Source organism: Stegostoma tigrinum, chromosome 4, assembly GCF_030684315.1.
Source record: "Stegostoma tigrinum isolate sSteTig4 chromosome 4, sSteTig4.hap1, whole genome shotgun sequence".
In the NCBI taxonomy this organism is placed as follows: Eukaryota; Metazoa; Chordata; class Chondrichthyes; order Orectolobiformes; family Stegostomatidae; genus Stegostoma; species Stegostoma tigrinum.
In genome coordinates, this window is record NC_081357.1 from 15,934,412 (window position 1) to 15,957,596 (window position 23,185).

General features: G+C 46.5%; 1 protein-coding gene across 1 annotated transcript in view; it reads right to left on the bottom strand.

The window, feature by feature from the left end:
- Nucleotides 1-23,185, bottom strand: part of LOC125452683 (leucine-rich repeat and fibronectin type-III domain-containing protein 2) — a 182,348-nt gene that overhangs the window by 34,614 nt on the left and 124,549 nt on the right. Inside the window, exon 2 of the mRNA XM_048531368.2 lies at nt 2,111-3,503. Within this exon, the coding sequence (XP_048387325.1) occupies nt 2,111-3,483 (1,373 nt within the window). The 5' untranslated portion in view covers nt 3,484-3,503. The remainder of the gene's footprint in view (nt 1-2,110; nt 3,504-23,185) is intronic.

Genomic DNA, 23,185 nt, shown 5'->3' on the forward strand with positions numbered 1-23,185 from the left:
AGCATTCCTGGAGTGGCGTGGGCAAGATGTGTGGGGAAGCAGGCCCTGGAGCAGTTTAGTGAAGCATGCCCCGGAGCGGTTTGGGGAAGCAGGCCCCAAGTGGCGTGGGCAAATGGTGAAGGGAAGCAGGCCTGGAGCAGCGAGGGGAAGCAGGCCTGGTGCGGTGTGTGGAAGCCGGCCCGGAGTAGCGTGGGCAAGTGGTGTGGGGAAGCAGGCCTCGGAGCGGCGTGGGCAAGCAGGCCAGCAGCGGTGAGGGGAAGCAGGCCCAGAGTGGCATGGGAAAGCAGGCCCCAGAGCACGTGGGGAAGCAGGCCCCAGAGCAGTTTAGGGAAGCAGACCCCAGAGCACGTGGGGAAGCAGGCCCCGTAGCGCATGGGGAAGCAGGCCCCGGAGCGCGTGGGGAAACAGGCCCTGGAGTGGTGTCGGGAAGCAGGCCCTGGAGTGCGTGGGGAAGCAGACCCTGGAGCGTGTGGGGAAGCAGGCCCCGGAGCGTGTGGGGAAGCAGGCCCTGGAGCGTGTGGGGAAGCAGGCCCTGGAGCGGCGAGGGGAAGCAGGCCCTGGAGCGGCGAGGGGAAGCAGGCCCTGGAGCGCGAGGGGAAGCAGGCCCCGGAGCGCGTGGGGAAGCAGACCCCGGAGCGCGTGGGGAAGCAGGCCCTGGAGCGGCGAGGGGAAGCAGGCCCTGGAGCGCGAGGGGAAGCAGGCCCCAGAGCGCAAGGGGAAGCAGGCCCCGGAGCGCGTGAGGAAGCAGGCCCCGGAGCGCGTGGGGAAGGAGGCCCCAGTGCGGTGCACAGTCAGCGAGTCTTGGGCAGAGACGATCACTGGGGAGAGTTTGGTGTATTCACTTGGAGACCTTACCCTGGAGCAGCTGGTACGGAGGGGTCTGGGACTTGGTGTGGAGGGTGGACGTCTTTTGGGCTGTGGTTTGTTGCATGTGGTCAGACCACGTGCACAGGTCAGCGCTGAGCTGTTACGCTGTCATGTCTATTTGAAATTTCCTGCCTTGGTTACAATGTCATCCCTGTAGTGCTGTCCTGTTTTTAACTTATTTTTCAACCCTGTAAGCCATGTTGTATCCTAGAATCGGTACTTATATTGAAGATGTCACCATAAGAAGGTAGATATTGTAAAAGCTTTTCACTACAATAAAAAGTTATTCTATTCTCATATGCTATTCCACCCCTCTACCACATCTTCGTCCTTTCAGACACTCCTGAAAACCTATCTTTTTCACTGGAGCGTTCAGGCCATCTGGCCTAATTGTTTCTAAGGAGTTTAGGTGATGTGTTTTGCTTTATAAAGCTTTCGTGAAGATCCCTGCAACGTTTCATAAATGCAGTAGGCACATGAGCTGCCGTTATTCATTTTGTTTTATAGAATCATAGAATCCCTACAGTGTGGAAACAGGCCCTTCGGCCCAACCAGTCCACACTGACTCTCAGAGCATCCCATCCGGGCCCAACCCCTACATTCCACTTAATCTGTACATCCTTCAACACTATGGGCAACTTTTCATGGCCAAGCCACCCTAACCTGAACATCTTTTAGATTCTGAGAACTTTCATGGTGCTGAAAGACACCGCATCTTGTACACACCAGCCATCAAACATCCATCTATTCCAACACCATTGGCCAGCATTTGGCCTGCAGACTGGGACGCTACGGTATGTTGAGTGTTTTAGGGACACAGCACGACGTCTGGCTGGCCGTGCTCGCGTTTATGCTCCTCTCACTTTAATAAGTCTGACCCAATCAGTGTGATCCATCACTTCTTTTGAAGGGAAGGCTCACAGAACTGCAGATGCTGGAAACCTGAGGCAAAGGCGGCGAACGCTTGAAAGGCTCAGCAGGAGAGAGAAAGGCAGAAAAAACCCTTTTGGGTCCGGAGAAACCCTTCTTCAGAACTCGAATGTAATAATCTACACCAGATCAAATTTAATATTAATTATATGGAATTAAATAAATCAGATATTGAATTAATTCATAACATTAATAAAGCCAAATTTAAAATTAACCGTAAAATTGATGTAAAGTGAACTTAAAATTAATTAATTTGATCTAAATAATATTAAATTCCTCTCTTCTCTGCACTTTGCTGCCATCACACGCTCACCTGTAGACGAGCACCTCATCGGATGAACTGTTGTATTGAAGCTGGTACATCTTGACCTTGGGTGCGGAGTGACCCACTGACCACTTAACGAGGGCACTGCTGGCTGTCACTTGGGACACAGTGACCTTCTTCTCCGGGGCTGCCTTGCCCTCGCCCCGGTGCGACCTGGTGGAGCCGGTGATGTCGGAGAGCCGGGAGTCGGGTGGCAGGTTCCTCCCAGTGCCATTGCTGAGGTGCGGCAGCTGGACGATGGACAGCTCAACTGAGGCGGTGGCCTCCCCAGCTGCGTTGGCCGCAATGCAGGTGAAGGTGCCGTAGTCCTGCGAGGTGGTGATCAGGATGTCCAGGGTGCCGTTCTCGTAGACGACCGTCCTGGAGGAGTTGGCGAGGATCCTGTCGTCCGGCGCCACCCAGTGGATCACCGGCCTGGGGTCCCCGATGGCTTTGCAGCGCAGAGTTGCCGTCTGCCCCTCCAACACCAGCACCTTGAGGCTGTGCTGAGTGATGAGAGGCTGCTCACACACAAACTCTTCCTCCGAGATGTACCAGAAATAGCGTCCCTTGAGGTGAGCCGGAGAGGCGCAGGTCTCCATGTCATCCTCCCGGCTTAGCCGCCTGAGCCAGAGCAGCTCGCAGTTGCAATGGAGTGGGTTCCCCCCTAGGGTTAGGGTCAGCGGCGGGAAATAGGGCGTCGTGGACATGAGCAGCATTTCGGACCTGGCGAAGATGGGGTCGGGGTGGAGCTTCTGCAGCCGGTTGGAGATAAGGTCCAGCCTGGCCAGCTTCTGCAGCTCGGTGAAGGTGCCCTCGGGGATGTAGTCGATGAGGTTGTGATCCAGGCTCAGGGTGTGCAGGTTCGTCATCTTGCTCAGTGCCTCCCAGGGCAGGCTCACCAGGTTGTTGTAGGAGAAGTCCAAATCTTCCAGCGTCATCAGGAAATCATCGAGCGCCCCGTTTGCCACCCGGTGAAGCTGGTTGTTGTTTAAGCTCAAGTGCTGCAAGTTCAGCAGGCCCCGGAACACATTGCCACCAATCTCCGTCAGCCTATTGGCATCCAGGTGCAAGGACCGGAGGCTCTCCAGATCCACGAACGAATAGGGCTGGATGTAGTCAATGGTATTCCGGGACAAAGTCAGGTCAACAAGGCCACTCATATTGGCAAAGTCCTGCCGGTTTACGGAAAAGATGAAGTTGCCCCCCAGTCGGAGCTCGACAGTTCTCCGATCGATGTTCGGCGGGACAAACAGAAGGCCCTTGGAGGGACACAGAGTCCCCAGCGACTCCGACAGGTTTTGACACACACAGTATTTGGGACAAGCATAGACTGCCACTGCCATTCCAATCATCAACAGGCTCCAGAGCAGCTTTTCCATTGTAGATCACGCAGACGCACCTGAAACAGAGGCAGACAGTGTGAGGATTCTGGGCGAAAGGCAGATCCACTCGAGCGTAGGAGGCTGAGGGGTGACTTTACAAGAGGTTTATAAAATCATCAGGGTGACGGACAGGGTAAATAGCCCAGATCTTTTCCTCGGGGTAGGGGAGAGCAAAACTCAACGCTTAAGGTGACAGGGGAAAGATTTAAAAAGGACCTGAGCGGTAACATTCTCATGCAGAGGGTGGTGTGTGTGTATGGAATGAGCTGCCAGAGGAAGTGGTGGAGGCTGGTACAGTTTAACATTTAAAAGGCACCTGGAGAATATGAAGGGTTTAGCGGGATATGGGCTGAATGCTGATAAGTGGGAGTGGGTCAGAATGGGATGACTCGGAGAGTTGATCTGAAGGGTCTGTTTCTGAATGAGTCTATGACTCTATAAGTGCAGCATCTGCTAATTAACAGTATTCAACCTCTCTCTCCCTTTGTCTCCATCATGTGAACTTTATTGTTTCTGTATTTTTTTCAGTAGAAATTATCATCACTGTCTTTTAAAACAAAATCACAGAATATGAACTTCACTACCTTGGGCAAAATTAATTGCCAGGAATCACATGTACACCAGACCAGGGTAAGGCAACATTTTGCTTCCCTGAAGGACATTATTGAGCCAGGTGGGTTTTCCCTGACAATCTTCATCATTGGATTCTTAATGTTTGTTTAAGGATTGGTTGGATTTGAATGTGGGTCTCCAGAACGTTACCTGGGTTGTTGGGTTTGTGGTCTCGGGACAAGACCATTTGATCATTGCTCCACCCACCGTCCCCCTCCCCGGTCCCGTTGCCCTAATCTTTCTAATCTTTTGACATACCATCACCACCCCACCACCCAACACTTATCCTCCTCTGTTGCACTGCTGTGTTAAATTGAAGATACGTCACACGGTCACTCACCACTTCTGAGTGCAGATATTTTCCTGGGAGTTACGTCCGGTTGGTTAATTCAGTTGGCTAGATCGCAGTGCAGAGCGACACCAGTACTGCGGGGCTTAATTACTGTACTGACTGGAGTTACCATGAAGGTCCTGCCCTCTCTACCTTGCTGCTTGACTGAGGTGCAGCGACCCTCAGGTTAAATTTGCCACTCGCCGTCTCTCTTTAATTGAGAGAGCGCAACTATGGCAACTTCAAACTCATATGTTCCCAAATATTCCATCATTCAAATATGAAATCCCACCAGTAATTAATAAAAGATTATCAGTTAGCCATGCAATTAGCTCATGTGCAATTTCTAGCGGTCCCAGATATTAAAACACAGGGATTTGTCCTCTGCATGTAAAAGGATCATGTTCAGGCATTGAGATAACAAGATGTAGAGCTGGATGAACACAGCAGGCCAAGCAGCATCAGAGGAGCAGGAAAGTTGACGTTTCGGGCCTAGACCCTTCTTCGGGAAAAAGAGTCTAGACCTGAAACGCCAGCTTTCCTGCTCCTCTGATGCTGCTTGGCCTGCTGTGTTCATCCAGCTCTACACCTTGTTATCTCAGATTCTCCAGGATTGGCAGTTCCTACTATTTCATGTTCTGGCATTGTTCATTTTTCTGAATATAGAAAAAAAGCATCAAGAAAAACATTCCTCCGGTATATTCTCTGTGGCAATCAGATTCAACTTGACAAAGAAACAGCTACCCTTTCCCATCCAGCCGGAACCATTGCTGGGCTTCTTATGAGGTGATGGCAGTGTCCTTAGCTGTGAACCATGAGCCCTGGGCTCAAGTCCTACCTGTTCCAGAGGTGCGTATTAACATCCCTAAACAGGTTAATTCAAAAATATCTAAACAATTACCTTCGAGAAAATAATTTGTTCTTTTGCAAATTTCTCCTCTGGAACAAATAAGTGCAGGATGGAAACTCCAACAGGATCTGTCTTTTTCTCCACTGTACTCAAGTTTTGTTCTACTAAGGTTATTGGTGAGAGGATAAAATAGTTTGTTTTATGACCTAGGATTTACCCTCTCCGTTTGAGATTGATCTTCAGCTTCTGAAGATGCCAAGACAATTCTGGAAGTTTGCTGGCACTCTCCCCATTTCGGATTGAGAAGGATAGTCAGTGAATTGCCCTTTTTGTGATTAACATCCAAGACTGACGAGATAGACTGAAATTACTTTTTCCTGCTAATGTACATCCTTCAGTTTTCCAACTGATTCCGTGCCAAAAGTGCAGACGCAACCATCAACCGCACGGTCAGTGGATTGCATCAAATCACAGGACAAGTGATGCAGCAGGAATAACTGTTTCCAAAGCAAAAGCAAAACATTGCAGATGGTAGAAATCTGAAACAAAGAGAAAATGCTGCAAATACACAGGAAATACTTTGGGAATTTCTGCAGGACCGTCAATGTTACAGATCTTCAAAGATAGCACCAGTTGTTCTCTCCAATGTTAATTTCCTCTGCTTGTTGCTGGCACCCAACAAGCGTTGACTGTTGACCCTGCAAGACTCAAATATAAACTGTCTGAACAAACTTTCTGCTGCTAATTGGGAGGTGAGAGAGCAAAACGCCTGCCAGCATCTCACTAGGTAGCTATCATTCTGCTCGCCTACTGTGTTCTTTTATTTATGGTATTTGCTGCGTGCTAGTCAGCCTTGTGCAGGAAGTGTGAGGTGATTATGGCGAAGGACGAGAACTAAGGTGAGTCGGTAAATCATGTAACCAACAGCGCAACTCGCGAACCAAACAGGCTGCAAAATAAATTGTTACAGAGACAGTAGGAGCTGCCTATGCTGGAGAATCTGAGATAACAAGGTGTAGAGCTGGATGAACACAGCAGGACAAGCAGCATCTGAGGAGCAGGAAAGCTGAAGTTTCAGGTCTAGACCCTTCTTCGGAAATGGGGGAGGGGAAGGGGGTTCTGAAATAAATAGGGAGAGAGGGGGAGGCGGATAGAAGATGGATAGAGGAGAAGATAGGTGGAGAGGAGACAGACCGGTCAAGGAGGCGGAGGTGGAACCAGTAAAGTTGAGTGTAGGTGTGGAGCTAGGGAGGGGATAGCTCAGTCCAGGGAGGACGGACAGGTCAAGGAGGTGGGATGAGGCTAGTAGGTAGGAGATGGGGGTGGGACTTGAGGTGGGAGGAGGGGATAGGTAAGAGGAAGAACAGGTTAGGAAGGCAGGTACAAGCTGTGCTGGCTTTGGGATGCGGTCAAGGGAGTGGAGATTTTGAATCTTACGCTCGGTTCGCACCAAACAACTGCACCTCCCAGTCGTGAACCATTTCAACTCCCCCTCCCACTCCTCAGATGACATGTCCATCCTGGGCCTCCTGCAGTGCCACAACGATACCACCTGAAATTTACAGGAATTGCATCTCATATTTCGCTTGGGAATCCTGCAGCTCAATGGCATCAATGTGGACTTCACAAGCTTCAAAATCTCCTCTCCCCCGACCACATTCCAAAACCAGCCCAACTCATTCCCGCCTCCCTAACCTATCTACTCCTTCCACCTCCAACTCCTACCTATTAACCTCATCCCGCCCCCTTGACCAGTCTGTCCTTCCCAGACTGACCTATCTCCTCCCTACCTCCCCACTTCCACTCACCTCTACTGGCTCCATCCCCGCTTCTTTAACTTGTTTGTCTCCTCTCCACCTATCTTCTCCTCTATCCATCTTCTATCCACCTCCCCTTCTCTCCCTATTTATTTCAGAACCCACTTCTCCTCCCCCATTTCCGAAGAAGGGCCTTGATCTGAAACATTGGCTTTCCTGCTCCTCTGATGCTGCTTGGCCTGCTGTGTTCATCCAGCTCTACACCGTGTTGTCTCAGGCTGCAAAATGAATATGGGAAGGACTGAAAAAGAGGGTGAGTTATAGTATGGGGGGATTTAATGTCAAAGTAGGCAGACAAAGCAAAAGAGAGTGAGGGAGAGAAAGATTGAAGGCAGAGGAGGTGAAAAGAGCCAATTTTTAAAAAAAAAGTTTATGCTTCTAAATTCTTGCTGAAAAATTCAAAATTTTCAATTTTCATTTCCACAATTGTTCACTTTTTAAGTGGTTGGTTAGCAGTGTTAATACCATTAAGAGGGTACATTGGCATGTGTAGGAACACAGAAAACAAGAGCAGGAGCAGGCCATACAGCCCTTTGGCCCTGCTCCTCCCTTCAGTATGATCATGGATGATCATCTAACTCAGTCCCCTGTTCCAAGTTTCTCCCCATACCTTTGATCCCTTCAGCCCTAAGAACTATATCTGATTTCTTCCTGAAAACATTCAATATTTTAGCCTTAACTATGTGTTGTAGCAGAGAATTCTACAGGCTAACCACTCCCTGGAGAAATTTCTCCTCATCTCAGTCCTAAGCAGCCTATCCCATACCCTTAGATTGTGACTCATACTTTTGGATGTCTCTTCCATAGGGAACAGCCTTTGCGCTGTTAAAATTTTATAGGTTTCTATGAGATCTCACCTTCTTCTAAACCGCAGTGAATATCAACCCAACTGGGGAGGCGATGGCCTTGTGGTATTATCGCTGGTCTGTTAATCCAGAGACCCAGATAATATCTTGGAGATCCTGGTTTGAATCCTGCCATGGCAGATGGTGGGATTTGAATTCAATAAAATTCTAGAATCAAGAGTCTAATGATGACCATGAATCAATTGTTGGGGAAAGAAACCACCTGGTTCCCTCATATCCTTTAGGGAAGGAAACTGCCATCTTTACCTGGTCTGGACTCCAGACCTACAGCAATGTGGTTGGCTCTGAACTGCCCTCTGGGTCAGTAGGGATGGACAATGAAATACTGACCTAGTCAGAGATGTCCAAATCAATTCATTAAAAGAAGTTCAATCCCTCTACATATGTCAGTCCAGCTACTCCAGAAGCCAGCTAGTTCATGTTTTAACTTCAAATAAATGTAATGGGATGTTTGCGGGCAAACAGAGAAAGCTTCTAAGAAGAACCAGAAATATGGCATTTTTGCGAGGGAAGCAGAAGCTGATGCAGTTCAAACAGCAAACTTTGGATATTATCAATGAGCTAGCACAGACACATGCCTCATCTTTTGTCATTATATCGATTATCCTCACAGAACAGGAAATGCCACTAGCTGTGCTACTTTTGTGCAAAGATATTCCAACTCAAATAACCAGGCCTCACCACTGAAACAGTGAATGGATTGTGTGTGAAGCAAGAGAGCAGGTAGGGTCACTAGCCCCCGTAAGCATTCCCTGTTTATATATAAAGAATGATATGTGTTTCTTGTGGTTGGTTTGCCTGGGTGAAAAACACCTCATGATTCAGCTTGACAGTATAGAGCAGATCACTATTAAACAATCCAGTGCTCCTGGATGCACATCCTCTATTTTCCAAATTGCGGAATCAAAGGCCCATTCCCTTGTTCATTTCCTTACTCGTCCCCATTATAAAAAGGCGCTGCCATGGCTAAAGAATGAGTCAACTTTTACATTGACGAATGGGACCCGTGTTGCTGTACATCTTAGGCTGATTTCTCTTTACTTCGACATCGTTGTTGTCCATTCCCTGTAATAAGTCCATCACTCAAGAGACATTAAATGTGAGTGCAAGTAAATGATGCTTTAGAATAACAACAAAATGGAATTAAAGTGGGTAGGGGGGTCTCATTTATAAACCAATACAGCTCATAGCTTAAGATTGAACTTCAGAAGGCACAACAAGCACCTATCTATCATAGCTGGCAGCTTTCTATGAAGTTTGCCTGCTGCTATGGTAACACAAGGTCGATTTGTTTGTTTTTAATCTCAGGAGACTACCATATTTGAATGCCATATCACCTCTCTGTATGGGGCACGCAAAAAAATACATTACATAAAAGTTGCAACCGACTGATGGAATGGTCGTTCAAACCTCTGGTGTGCTGAATTATAAACGTAAGGACAAAAGAATTGGAGTTACCGTCATGCCTTTGAGCCTATTTCCCATGTCAATGATATCATGGATGCTCTGCATACTAACCCCATTAGTCTACCTCTGCCCAAGGTCATTGGAATAATGAAAATCTGCCAATACTAAATGCAAAATTGGCAATGTTCACAAGTTTATTTCTATTTGCAAACTTAAAAAGACCATAACACATAGGTGCAGAAATTAGGCGATCCGGCCCATTGGGTCTGCTCTGCCATTCAGTCATGGCCGAGAAGCTCCTCAATCCCATTTTCCTGCTTTCTCCCCATAAACCTTGATTCCCTTCAATCTTCCCTTTCTAATAAAGGTTCACAATGTATTATATTGCCTTTCTTATATTCATTCACAAGACCTCAGAGTCACCAGCATTTATTTCTCATCCATAATTGTCCAGAGGGCAGTCAAGAGTCATTGCTACTGGGTCTGGAGTCAAATTAGGCCAGACCAGGTTAGGATGGCAGATTTCCTTCCCTAAAGGATATTAGTGAACTAGATGTTTTTTTTTAACAATCAACATTTACATAGTTGTCATCAGGTAGCTTTCTATTGAATTTAAGTATCACCCTCTGACATGGTGAGATTCAAGCCCATGTCCTGAGAACATTAACTTGGGTTCTGGATTGCTCGTCCAGTGCTGTTATCATTATCACTGATCACTTGAGAGAGCTTGGTCCCAAAGTGGAAGAATGAAGTCTTGCTTTAAAATTGATTTGTGTTTATTTATTGCGTGTTAAGAAAAAGAAGGACATAGTTTTACTTTTGCCCTTCAGTTTGTAAGGTTTGCTGCCATAAAGTCTCAAATGTGTTTATATGTGCATTTCTATCGAGGGTTTACAGGCTAGGTGACCTGAGGGGAGGTAATGACCTAATGGTATTATTGCTGGACTGTTAAACCAGAGACCCAGTCAATGTTCCACAGAGATGATGGGAACTGCAGATGCTGGAGAATTCCAAGATAATAAAATGTGAGGCTGGATGAACACAGCAGGCCAAGCAGCATCTCAGGAGAACAAAAGCTGACGTTTCGGGCCTAGACCCTTCATCAGAGAGGGGGATGGGGAGAGGGAACTGGAATAAATAGGGAAAGAGGGGGAGGCGGACCGAAGATGGAGAGTAAAGAAGATAGGTGGAGAGAGTATAGGTGGGGAGGTAGGGAGGTGATAGGTCAGTCCAGGGAAGACGGACAGGTCAAGGAGGTGGGATGAGGTTAGTAGGTAGATGGGGGTGCGGCTTGGGGTGGGAGGAAGGGATGGGTGAGAGGAAGAACCGGTCAGGGAGGCAGAGACAGGTTGGACTGGTTTTGGGATGCAGTGGGTGGGGGGGAAGAGCTGGGCTGGTTGTGTGGTGCAGTGGGGGGAGGGGACGAACTGGGCTGGTTTTGGGATGCAGTAGGGGAAGGGGAGATTTTGAAACTGGTGAAGTCTACATTGATACCATTAGGCTGCAGGGTTCCCAGGCGGAATATGAGTTGCTGTTCCTGCAACTCATATTCCGCCTAGGAACACTGCAGCCTAATGGTATCAATGTGAACTTCATCAGTTTCAAAATCTCCCCTTCCCCTACTGCATCCCAAAACCAGCCCAGTTCGTCCCCTCCCCCCACTGCACCACACAACCAGCCCAGCTCTTCCCCCCCACCCACTGCATCCCAAAACCAGTCCAACCTATCTCTGCCTCCCTGACCGGTTCTTCCTCTCACCCATCTCTTCCTCCCACCCCAAGCCACACCCCCATCTACCTACTAACCTCATCCCACCTCCTTGACCTGTCCGTCTTCCCTGGACTGACCTATCCCCTCCCTACCTCCCCACCTATACTCTCTCCACCTATCTTCTTTTCTCTCCATCTTCGGTCCGCCTCCCCCTCTCTCCCTATTTATTCCAGTTCCCTCTCCCCATCCCCCTCTCTGATGAAGGGTCTGGGCCCGAAACGTCAGCTTTTGTGCTCCTGAGATGCTGCCTGGCCTGCTGTGTTCATCCAGCCTCACATTTTATTATCTTGCAATGTTCCACAGACCCAGGTTCAAATCCTGCCATGGCAGATGGCGGAATGTGAATTCAATAAATATCTAGAATTAAGAATCTAATGATGACCGTGAATCCATGGTCAATTGTTGGGAAAAACCCACCTGGTTCACCAATGTCCTTTAGGGAAGGAAACTGCCATCCTTACCGGGTCTGGACTCCAGACCCATAGTAATGTGGCTGATTGTTACCTGCCCTCTGGGCAATTAGGGATGGGAAATAAGTGCTGATCTAGCCAGAGATATCCACATCCCATGAGTAAATAAAATAAAAAGAGAAATAGATTTCAAGGAACAATGAGGTGCCTAATGACAGAGGCAGGCATTGACAAAAGTTTTCAGATGAACTTAGCAGCGTGCAGGTTCATTCAGAGAGAACATGTCTATAGTAACATTTTTACTTTTAGTTTAGGAGTCTCCAAAAAAAGTCAGCACTGGGGGAAGAAGTCCTGAATTTCTCAGAAGGAAACACTGGATTAGAAGTGTGTAGAAGTGGCACAGTGATTAGCACTGCTGCCTCATAGCACCAGGGACCTGGGTTCAATTCCAACCTTGGGCAACTGTCTGTGTGGAGCTTGCAGATTCTCCCTGTGTTAGTGAGGGTTTCCTCTGGGTGCTCTGGTTTCCTCCCACAGTCCAAAGATGTGCAGGCCAGGTGGATTGGCCATGTTAAATTACCCATAGAGTTCAGGGGTATGTAGATTAGGGGGATGGGCCTGGATGGAATGCTCTGAGTGTCGGTGTGGGACAAAGGGCCTGTTTCCACACTGTAGTGATTCTAAGTCATGGATTTAAGTGGCATATGTTAAGCAATAAGTGAGTTAGCAGTTTGTTCAGGAGATTCAGAAAGTGACATTAACTTAAGAAAGCAGCATCAAGTAAAAACATACATTTGCTTAGAGGAAGCCAACTGAAAGGCCAAGTGACTCTTCACTGACGTTTAAGGGTCCACAAGGCTATTGATGGTGTGAAGTGTTGAATGCTTCTTTCTGCTATTTGTAAAAATGACTGCTTCAAATTGTTATCATATCGTGTAACATAGTTTGCACATTTTCCTTTTAGTTGTAGAACAAATTTTATGTGTTTTTAAAAAAGTTAGTTGTCAGGCATTTGAAAATATGTTCATATGGTTGCTCTTACCAACAATGACATGGACAGATGCATCTGCAGCTGGCATATTAGTAAGGATGAGCTCGAGTATGTTCTTCCCACTTGCTGGTTCCCTCACCAGTTGCTGCAGACCCAGTCTATCAGTCTAGTTTTCTGAAGAAGGGTCTAGGCCCAAAATGTCAGCCTTCTTGCTCCTCTGACGCTGCTTGGCCTGCAGTGTTCATCCAGATGTACACTTTGTTATCAGTTATGTCCTTTAGGACATGACCAGCTTAATCAGTAGCGCTGTTGCTGAGCCACTGTTGGTGATGGATATTGAAATCCCCCACCCAGAGGGTGCTCCCTTGCCACCCTCAGTACTCCTCCAAGTGCAGCTTAACATGGAAAAGTACTAATTCATCAGCTGAGAACTTGGGGGAAGGGTGTGGGGTGGATTTAGTAATCGGCAGGAGGTTTCATTTCCCAACTTGATGTAATGCCATGATACTTCACGAGGTCCAGAATCAATGGTGAGGCTGACCAGAGCCATTCCCTGCCAACTGTATACCAGTGTGCCACCACTTCTGCTGGATGGTAGCATCTGGGACATTGACTGCCAGATATGATCCCATGAGCATGATTATTTCAGGCTGTTGACTGACTAGTCTGTGAGATAGCTCTCCCAATTTTTGTACCAGGGTTGATCAGGGCTGCCAGATGTTGGTGAGGAGAATTTTGCAGGATCTACAGGGCTAAGATTGCAATTATCATTTCACGTGCCTACATTGGTGCCTGGTCCATTTTCACTCCTTTTACTATCAGTTGATTAAACAGAGTGTCTTTCTTGGTCAATTTCTGAAGGCAGTTAAGAGTCACCCACATTGCTGTAGGTCTACGTGTAGGCCAGATTAAGATAGGATGGCAGATTTCCTTCTCTAAAAACATAGAGATCCTACAGTGTGGAAACAGGCCATTCAGCCCAAAAAGCCCACATTGTCCCTCCAAAGGACATCCCACCCAGCCTTGTTCCCCCATCCTGGCATTTCCCTTATCTAACCCAAACATCCCTAGGTACGACAGGGCATTTCTCCATGGCCACTCCACCTAACCTGCACAACTTTGGACTGTGTGAAGAAACTGGAGCAAACACAGGGAGAATGTGCAAACTCCACACAGGCAGTCACCTGAGGCTGGAATTGAACCTGTGTCCCTGGCACTGTGAAGCAGCAGTGCTAACCACTGAGCCTCCATGCTGCCTATCTGGGAGTCCAATCAATTTTTATGATAATGGTTTTATGCTCACCTTTGGATTTTTCATTCCAGATATTTATTGAGTTTAAATTCCATCAGTTGCCAGATCATTACCTGGGTCTCCGGATTACTTGTCCAGCAGTAATATCATTACACCATCACCTTGTTCATTCCTGGACTGAGATTTCAGACATACCTTTCATACTAAGAGAGTAAAGTGTTAAGAATGAGTTAAGTCATTTATTAGGTTCCCAGTTTCCACTGACTGATGTTCAAAGTAACTGGAAAGTTTTGATTTTCTCTTCATCTGCTGAGAAGTTGCCTTTTTGTCTCCCATGACCATCAGTCATGTTTGCTGCTACATAATCAATGCTAGATATTTGGCTATAGAGAATAAAAGATCATAGACTGATGCTGTATGGAAAAGATACATTTGGTCCATCAGAGCATACAGGCCTTTGAAGCAGGAATACAATTATATCTACACAGTGTTAATTCCATAATCGTACAGAACACAACTATCCATTTTTGTTATGCATTGCTCACAGCACTGAGTTGGACAGTAACCCTTAGCTCCTGAAGAATCCAAGTGATTTTCAGAGCTTTGACAAAGCAGTAAGAGAAACAATGGAAAATTTGAACCTTGACACAATAAAGCTGGGAAGATCACTAGACCATCAGAAGTAGAGAAGGAGAAGGCTACCAGCCCCCCTTTAGCCTGCTCTGCTATTCAGTGTGATCAGGATTCCTCCAGTTGTGGCCCTAACTCCACTATCTACCCTGACCGTTGACTCCCTTGCCAATTGGAAATTTAATTCAGAGTTGAACATATTACGTGACCCAGCCTCTGGGGAAGAGAATACATAAGACTAACAAGCTTCAAAACAATGCAATTCCTCCTCAACTCCATTTTGAATTGTGCCCCTCTGTTGACAAATCGCCCATGAGGTGATCGAGCCTCACAGTATCTATCCTGATAAGCCCACTCTGAAAGTTTTACATTTCAATAGGATCATACCTCATTCTTCCAAACTTCAATGCCCAACCCCCTACCCAACCTTTCCTCTGAAAGATACAGATTCCTTCCAGCCAGGAAAGAGGGTTGTGAACCTTCTCTGAGCTATTTTCAATGCAAGTTTGTCCCTCCTTACGTAAGGACAGTCAACCTATCCAGGTACAGTCTCACAAGTGCATTGTACAGTTAAACCCATTCCACAAGCTTTCTTCCTAACTTGGCCTGGAGCCCACCTGTCTAGTAGCATAACATTGGGGAAGTATCAATCTTATAGCAATATGAAGGTAGTGGGCTAGTTGTAGTTGAATTTACATAGCCCCTTAACACACCCTGCATCAACAGCCCACCTGCACATTTCCTCTTCCCATTCCCCCACTAAACTACATCCACAGACGTGTAAATATCAGTGGGTAAATGGACAGGCAGAAAACACAAGGATTTAGTATTCACTGAGGTCAAATATAATGCTGCTCTTTCTCTTTGATAGTATTGATCAGGGGAATCATATATTTCCATTTAAGCTACAGTCTCTACCACTTACCTACCCTTGTAACCTTATGTAAGAAATGCACAAACCTTCATGATTGAATTACCTGACCCCTACAGTACAAGGAAAATATCACTGTACCAATGGCACAGTTAAGTGCATTTGGTTGAACGGTTCAAGACCAAGTTTCCGGGGAAGAACAAAGTGTTATTTGCAAACCTCTAGTGCAAATTTCTACTTGTCATGAATCAGAATCAAAATTTGACTTCAATGATATATTGAATGCAGTGGAGAGAAACAGAGAAAGCTATGTGGGAATTAGGGACCTGGATTAGGCCATGTAGTCTATTAGGGCTGGTCAGCTATTCAGCAAGGCTGTGAATGAGCTTTTCCTCCCTGTTCCCCCACCCACTGATGCTGCTAATGCATCAAAATCTTATTGGAGGTCAGTTAGCTGGATAGGCTGGTATGTGATGCCTAAACTGCAGATTTGGTTCTGCTCCATCTGAAAATATCCATGGAGGCCCCATATTCTCTACCTCGCCCACCTTCCCTGATGTGTGGTGTCTGTCAGGTTAAGCTCATCACTGGCTGACCCTCTCCCTCTCATGAGAGACCAGGCCTCTCGGACTTTACCTTAAAAGATCTGCAAGCTATCATGCCAAGCATTTCACAAAGAGCGCCCATTTCAAGGAGATCATGCCTGATTTCTTCTAAACTCCACTTAATGTAGGCCCGTTCTACTCAATATTTCTTCATAGGATGTTTGTTTCCTTCCATGGAGAAAATCTTCATTTTGCTCACTTTAAGACAATTGTGCCCTTTCTCCGGTAAGAAGACCTGAGATCTATAGACCTCCTGTTGTCTCAACAATGGTACACCAGGCATTATTTCCTTAACCACAGTGTCCCACCCACTTCTGGAAATGGCTAACATTTATTCTTGATTGTTGTCTATATGTTTGTACAAATATTGAGTCATGGGATGACCAAATAACTGGCAAGGCAAAAATCCAAAACTCATCCAAAACAGAAGACAGTGAGGAGCTACTCTCTTGACCTGCTGCAGTCCATGTGGATGGGTACGCCCACAATGTCGCTGGGGCAGAGGTTCCAGCATTTTGACCCTACTACACTGAAGTAACAGTAAAATATTTCCAAATTAAAGTGGTGAGTGGTTTGGAGCAGAACTTGCGAATGCTGGTGTCCCCGTGCATCTGCTCAGCTTGTTCTTCTCGATGGTAGTGGTCGTGAATTTGGAAATTGCTGCTGAAGGAGCCTTGGTGAGTTGTTGCAATGCAATCTGTAGATTATCCATTGCTGCAGTGGTGGATGGAGTGGGTACATAAGGTGGTGGATGGGGTGCAAATCAAGCTGGCTTCTTTGTCTTGTGTGCTATTGAAATCCTTGAGTATTGTTGGAGCTGCATCCATGCAGTCAAGTGGGGAGTATTCCATCACACTCTTGTTTTGTACATTGTCGATGATGGGCAGGCTTTGGAGAGTCAGCTGGTGAGTTGCTTGCTGCGGTATTCTTAGCCTCTGACCTGCTCTTATAGCCCTCGTATTTATACAGCTGGTCCATTTCAGTAACTGGCTGGTAACAGTGCGGATTCAGCAATTGGAATGCCATTGAATGGCAAGTGGTGATGAAGGACGTAGGAATTGTCCGGCATGTGTGTGGCATCAATGTTACTTGCCGCTTTTCAGCCATAGCCTGATTGTTCTTCAGGTCTTTCTGCATAAGGGAAAGTACGCGAGCTGTTACGAATGATGAATAGCTGAATGTTGTACAATCATCAGAGAACATCAGCTCTTCTGTTGGAGGGAAAGCCTTGGACAAAGCACCTAAAGATGGTTTGGCCTTGTACACTACCCTGTGAAGTATAGCAGAATTATAACCCGCAGGACTGAGATGATTAACCTCTAGAAACCACAACTATCTTCCATTGAAGTGGGTATGACTCCAACCATTGAAGACTTTCTCCACAATTTATATTGACCCCAGTTTTGCCATAATTGTTCATATACTGTCTTGATGTTGTTTCATTTCCTTAAGCCATCTGCTGTGGTCTTCCATCTGCTTTGTCCTCTATGGCATTGGATAGTAGCTGGAGATAATTTGCCATTCATCAAATCAGAATGGGATAGTACTACAGGAAACCATTCAGGCCAAATCAGAATGGGATAGTACTACAGGAAACCACTCGGGCCAAATCAGAATGGGATAGTACTACAGGAAACCATTCAGGCCAAATCAGAATGGGATAGTACTACAGGAAACCACTCGGGCCAAATCAGAATGGGATAGTACTACAGGAAACCACTCGGGCCAAATCAGAATGGGATAGTACTACAGGAAACCACTCGGGCCAAATCAGAATGGGATAGTACTACAGGAAACCATTCAGGCCAAATCAGAATGGGATAGTACTACAGGAAACCACTCGGGCCAAATCAGAATGGGATAGTACTACAGGAAACCACTCGGGCCAAATCAGAATGGGATAGTACTACAGGAAACCACTCGGGCCAAATCAGAATGGGATAGTACTACAGGAAACCACTCGGGCCAAATCAGAATGGGATAGTACTACAGGAAACCATTCAGGCCAAATCAGAATGGGATAGTACTACGGAAACCATTCAGGCCAAATCAGAATGGGATAGTACTACAGGAAACCACTCGGGCCAAATCAGAATGGGATAGTACTACAGGAAACCACTCGGGCCAAATCAGAATGGGATAGTACTACAGGAAACCACTCGGGCCAAATCAGTACTGGCTCTTTCAAAGAACAATCCAGGCAGTTCAACTCACCAGCCTTCTCACTACATTCTTGCAATTTTATTTCTTCTTTAAATATTGTTTCAAAATTCTCTTTTGAAAGTGACTACTGAATCTGTGTTAATGTTTCAGGTCTGGTGACTTTTCTTCAGAGTTCTGTCACTGGACCCAAAATGTTAACTCTGATTACTTTTCTTCACAGATGCTGCCAGACCTGATGAACTTTTCCAGCAACTTCTGTTTTGTTCCTGATTTACAACATCCGTGGTTCTTTTGGATTTTACTACTGAATCTTTGTGAGACACCCTATTAAATACTGCTTTCCAAATCTTATGAGGGAAACGTTGGTTTTCGTCTAATTTTTTGGTTTCTTAACTTTAATCCAACCACTTTTCTTGTCTCTGTGTGTGGGGTATAAAGTCACAGAATCATTACTGTACAGAATCAGGCCATTCTGCCCATCAGGTCCCTGCTGGTCACCTGTCCCTGGTTATGTTGTTCTACTGCCTTATTCCTTGTTGCTTCATTCCCCAGCTCAGTTGTACGCCTCATTAAGCTGGGATTACTCAGTTTTGAAATCTGTTCAACCTCAATAACCCCTTAACCTTGCTCTGTTTGCTTAAGCTCATTACATGATGGCACAACATTTTGCAATGTGGCCTCACAGTGCCAGGGATCTGGGTTCGATTCCAGCCTTGGGCAAATGTCTGTGTGGAGATTGTACATTCTCTGCCTGTTTGCGTGCTCCTGTGATAGTCAGGAATCCAAAGATGTGCAGGCTAGCTGGATTGGCCAAGCTAAATTGCCTGTAAAATGCAGGCTAAGTGGATTGGCCATGGGAAGTATAGGGTATGGAGGGTGGATCTGGGTGTGACGTTTTTCAGAGGGGTGGTGTGGGCTGAATGGCCTGCTTCCACACCGTAGGGATTCTATGATTTCCCTCTTGCTGTTTCAGTAAGGCCATAATCCCATGTTCAATCTTTGTCATTAATAAATGGTAATCACCTTCCATGTATTTTTTAATCCAATGAGGACTTCCTACAAAAACACCACACAGCCTCAAATCTGAGATTACTGCAGAGATACAATGCTTTCAATCTTCAATTAGCCACAACAACTTGTAACTGTGACACATTTTAATGCACCAAAACATCACAAAATACTTCACAGGAGAATTATGAAACAAGATATCAGACTGAAAAATGCAGTCAAAGAGATACGTTTGAAGGAGTGATTCCAGTTGATTCCAGTTTTACTAGCGCACTGTGATGGCATGCTCGCTCAATTATGGCCTTTGACATCAAGAACTGTCATTCTCACCTCACCTCTGGAATTCAGCTCTTTTGTCCACTCTTGAACCAAAGCTGTATTGAGGTCAGGGGCTAAATGGCCCTGGCGGAACCCAAAGGTGGGCATCAGTGAACAGTTTATTGCTGAGTGCCACATTATAGCACTGTTGATGACACCTTCCATCACTTTGCAGATGATTGAAAACATGCTGTTTGATTGGAAATTGGTTGGGTTGGATTTCTCCTGCATTTTGTTGGGGAGAAAGTATCTGGGCAATTTTCCATATTGCTGGATCGATGCTGGATTTGGCATTGGTCATCAATGCTATTATCAGGCAATATGATCGCCCAAAGACAGTAGGAACTGCCAATACTGGCGAATCTGAGATAACAAGGTGCAGAGCTGGATGAACACAGCAGGCCAAGCAACATCTTAAGAGCAGGAAAGCTGACGTTTCGGGTCTGGACCCTTCTTCAGAAATGGGGGAGGGGAAGAGGACTCTGAAACAAATAGAGTGGGAGGAGACGAGTGGAAAGTTGATAAAGCACACGTAGGTGGAGCAGAGACGAACAGGTCAAGGAGGTGGGGATCAAGCCAGTAAAGGTGAGTGCAGGTGGGGAGTTATGATGGGGGTTGGTCAGCCAAGGGAAGGTGGATAGGTCAAGGAGGCAGGGATGAGGCTGGTAGGGAGGAGGTGGGTGTGGGGGTTGAGGTGAGAGGATCGGATAGGTGGGAGAAAAGAGAAACAAGTCAAGGAGGCGGGGACGAGCTGGACTGGTTTTGTGATATGGTCGGGGGACGAGAGATTTAGAAGCTTGTGAAGTCCATATTCATACCATTGGGCTGCAAGGTTCCCAAGCAGAATATGAGTTGCTGTTCCTGCAGCCTTCGGGTGGCATCATTGTGGCACTGCAGGAGGCTCAGGGTGGTCATGTCATCTAAAGAGTGGGAGGGGGCGTTGAAATGGTTTGCAACTGGGAGGTGCAATAGTTTGTTGTGAACCAAGCGTAGATGTTACACAAAGCGGCCCGCAAGCCTCTGCTTGGCTTCCCTGATGTAGAGGATGCCACATCAGGAACAATGGATACAATGTACCACATGAGCAGATGTGCAGGTAAGTATCTGTTTAATGTGGAAGGTTTTCTTGGGGCCAGGGATAGGGGTGAAGGCTAGAGGCAGGCGTAGCGCTTCCTGTGGTTGCAGGGAAAAGTGACAGGGGTGGTGGGGCTGGAGGGGAGTGTGGAGCAGTCAAGGGAGTCACGGAGAGAGCGGTCCCTCCGGAAGGCAGATAAGGGTGGGGAGGGAAAAATCTCCTTGGTAGTGGGGTCAGATTGCAGATGGCGGAAGTGGCAAAGGATGATGTGTTGAATAAATGATTGCCCAAGATAGCTTCACAGTACCCAATATTACTACACAGAGACAGAGATCTGAATTAAATTAGCCTTACTACTTCTGTTATCACAACAGAGTAAAATTAAAACATTCAAAGATCTTCAAAGTTGACCCCAATGGTTCCTAAGCAGAGATTTTTGAATAACCAACATCAGACTCTGCAAATAATCAATTCTAGATAACAAAGTGTGGACCTGGATGAACACAGCAGGCCAAGCAGCATCTCAGGAGCACAAAAGCTGACGTTTTGAGCCTAGACCCTTCATCAGAAAAGGGGGATGGGGAGAGGATTCTGAAATAAATAGGGAGAGAGGGGGAGGCAGACTGAAGATGGATGGAGGAGAAGATAGGTGCAGAGGAGAGTAAGGGTGGGGAGGTAGGAAGGGGATAGGTCAGTCTAGAGAGGATGGTCAGGTCAAGGGGGCGGGATGAGTTTAGTAGGTAGGAAATGGAGGTGTGGCTTGAGGTGGGAGGAGGGAATAGGTGAAAGGAAGAACAGGTTAGGGAGGCGGGGACGAGCTGGGCTGGTCTTGTGATGCAGTGGGGGGAGGGGAGATTTTGAAGCTAATGAAATCCACATTGATACCATTGGGCTGCAGGGTTCCCAAGTGGAATATGAGTTGTTGTGACATCATTGTGGCACTGCAGGAGGCCCAGGATGGACATGTCGTCTAAGGAATGGGAGGGGCAGTTGAAATGGTTCGTGACTGGGAGGTGCAGTTGTTTACTGCAAACCAAGCGTAGGTGTTCTGCAAAGCGGTCCCCAAGCCTCCGCTTGGTTTCCCCAATGTAGAGAAAGCCACACCGTGTAAGTGGATGCAGTACCTGTTCTTCCTCTCACCTATCCCCTCCTCCCACCCCAAGCCGCACTTCAATTTCCTACCTACTAAACTCATCCCGCCCACCTGACCTGTCCGTCCTCCCCGGACTGACCTATCCCCTCTCCACCCATACTCTCCTCTGCACCTATCTTCTGCTCTATCTATCTTCAATCCGCCTCCCCCTCTCTCCCTATTTATTCCAGAACCCTCACCCCATCCCCCTCTCTGATGAAGGGTCTAGGCCTGAAACGTCAGCTTTTGTGCTCCTGAGATGCTGCTTGGCCTGCTGTGTTCATCCAGCCCCACACTTTGTTATCTTGGATTCTCCAGCATCTGCAGTTCCCATTATCTCTGAATCAACTCTAGACTCTAGATTGTAGCTTAAACAAAAGACTTAACAATTTTTCATCAATACAGTAATTAATATCAACATTCAAATCCAATGACATTTGGGTTTAGCAGTATTTACGTAAATGGCAGACAGACAATCAAACAACATTAAAGAATAGCAAAGAAAATTAGATTTGTGTGACTTCTAATTTAGCTTTCTATTCTCTGAATGTCCAAGAGCTGACAAAAGGAAATTAGGTAGGGAGCTTTCAAATCTTCATGCTGTAGCATCAACAGACAACCTCCTTCTCACAAAACCCATGTCAATTCTAGACGTCTCCTAACAGGCCAGAGGCCGGGGTTCCATTCAATATCTGCTGTCTGTTTTAACAAAAGATTTCTCTGAGGCTTGCTGGAAGCAGTTCCCCAATCCTGGTCTCATTAATAGTCCACTTCGACTATCAGTTTAAACACACTGCTCTCCCCCAGTGACAAAGTGTCTGATGAACCTTTTGATCAAGAATCAATGTTCAAGAAACTTCCAGGCTCACCCTCATAAATAAACAACAGCTTTTTCGTTCTTTTTCTACTTAACACAAGCTGCTGCCCCCAGTCCAAAGGTCATTTTCAGCTCACAGTCCTTAATTCACAGCTCCAAATCAACATTGATGAAAGAATAAAATAAAAGTAATGAAAAATCGGCAAGAGTTCCAACACCGGTGTCATGACCCATTTCTTGATATCACATTCACAGAATCAAACTGGTGAGGGTTGACATCAATGATGCTGAGGACCCCAGAAAGAGACCGAGTTGGAACATCCACTTGGCACTTCTGGCTGAATTTGAATGCAACTGCTTCAGCCTTTTTCTTTCACACTGATGTGTTGGGCTCTTCCATCATTGGGGATGGAGGTGTTTGTGGAGCCTCCTCCTACAGTAAATTGCTTGACTGTGCAACACCATTCATGATTGGATGTGGCAGGACTGCAGAGCTGAAGATCTTAAATTTTGGCTGCGGGATCATTTGGCTTTGTCTGTTACTTGCTCCTTGGCACATAAGCAGTCCTTTACCACACTGACATCCCATTTTTAGGTATGCCCAATGCAGCTCCTGGTGTGCCCTTCTGCATTGCCCATTGAACCACGTTTATTCTCTGGCTTGACGGTGGTGGTAGAGGGGTTATACATTATGATCAAATAATGTTCTACTGCCAATAGCTCGCAGTGCCTCATGGATGCCTGGGTTTGAGCTGTTGGATTTATTTGAAATGT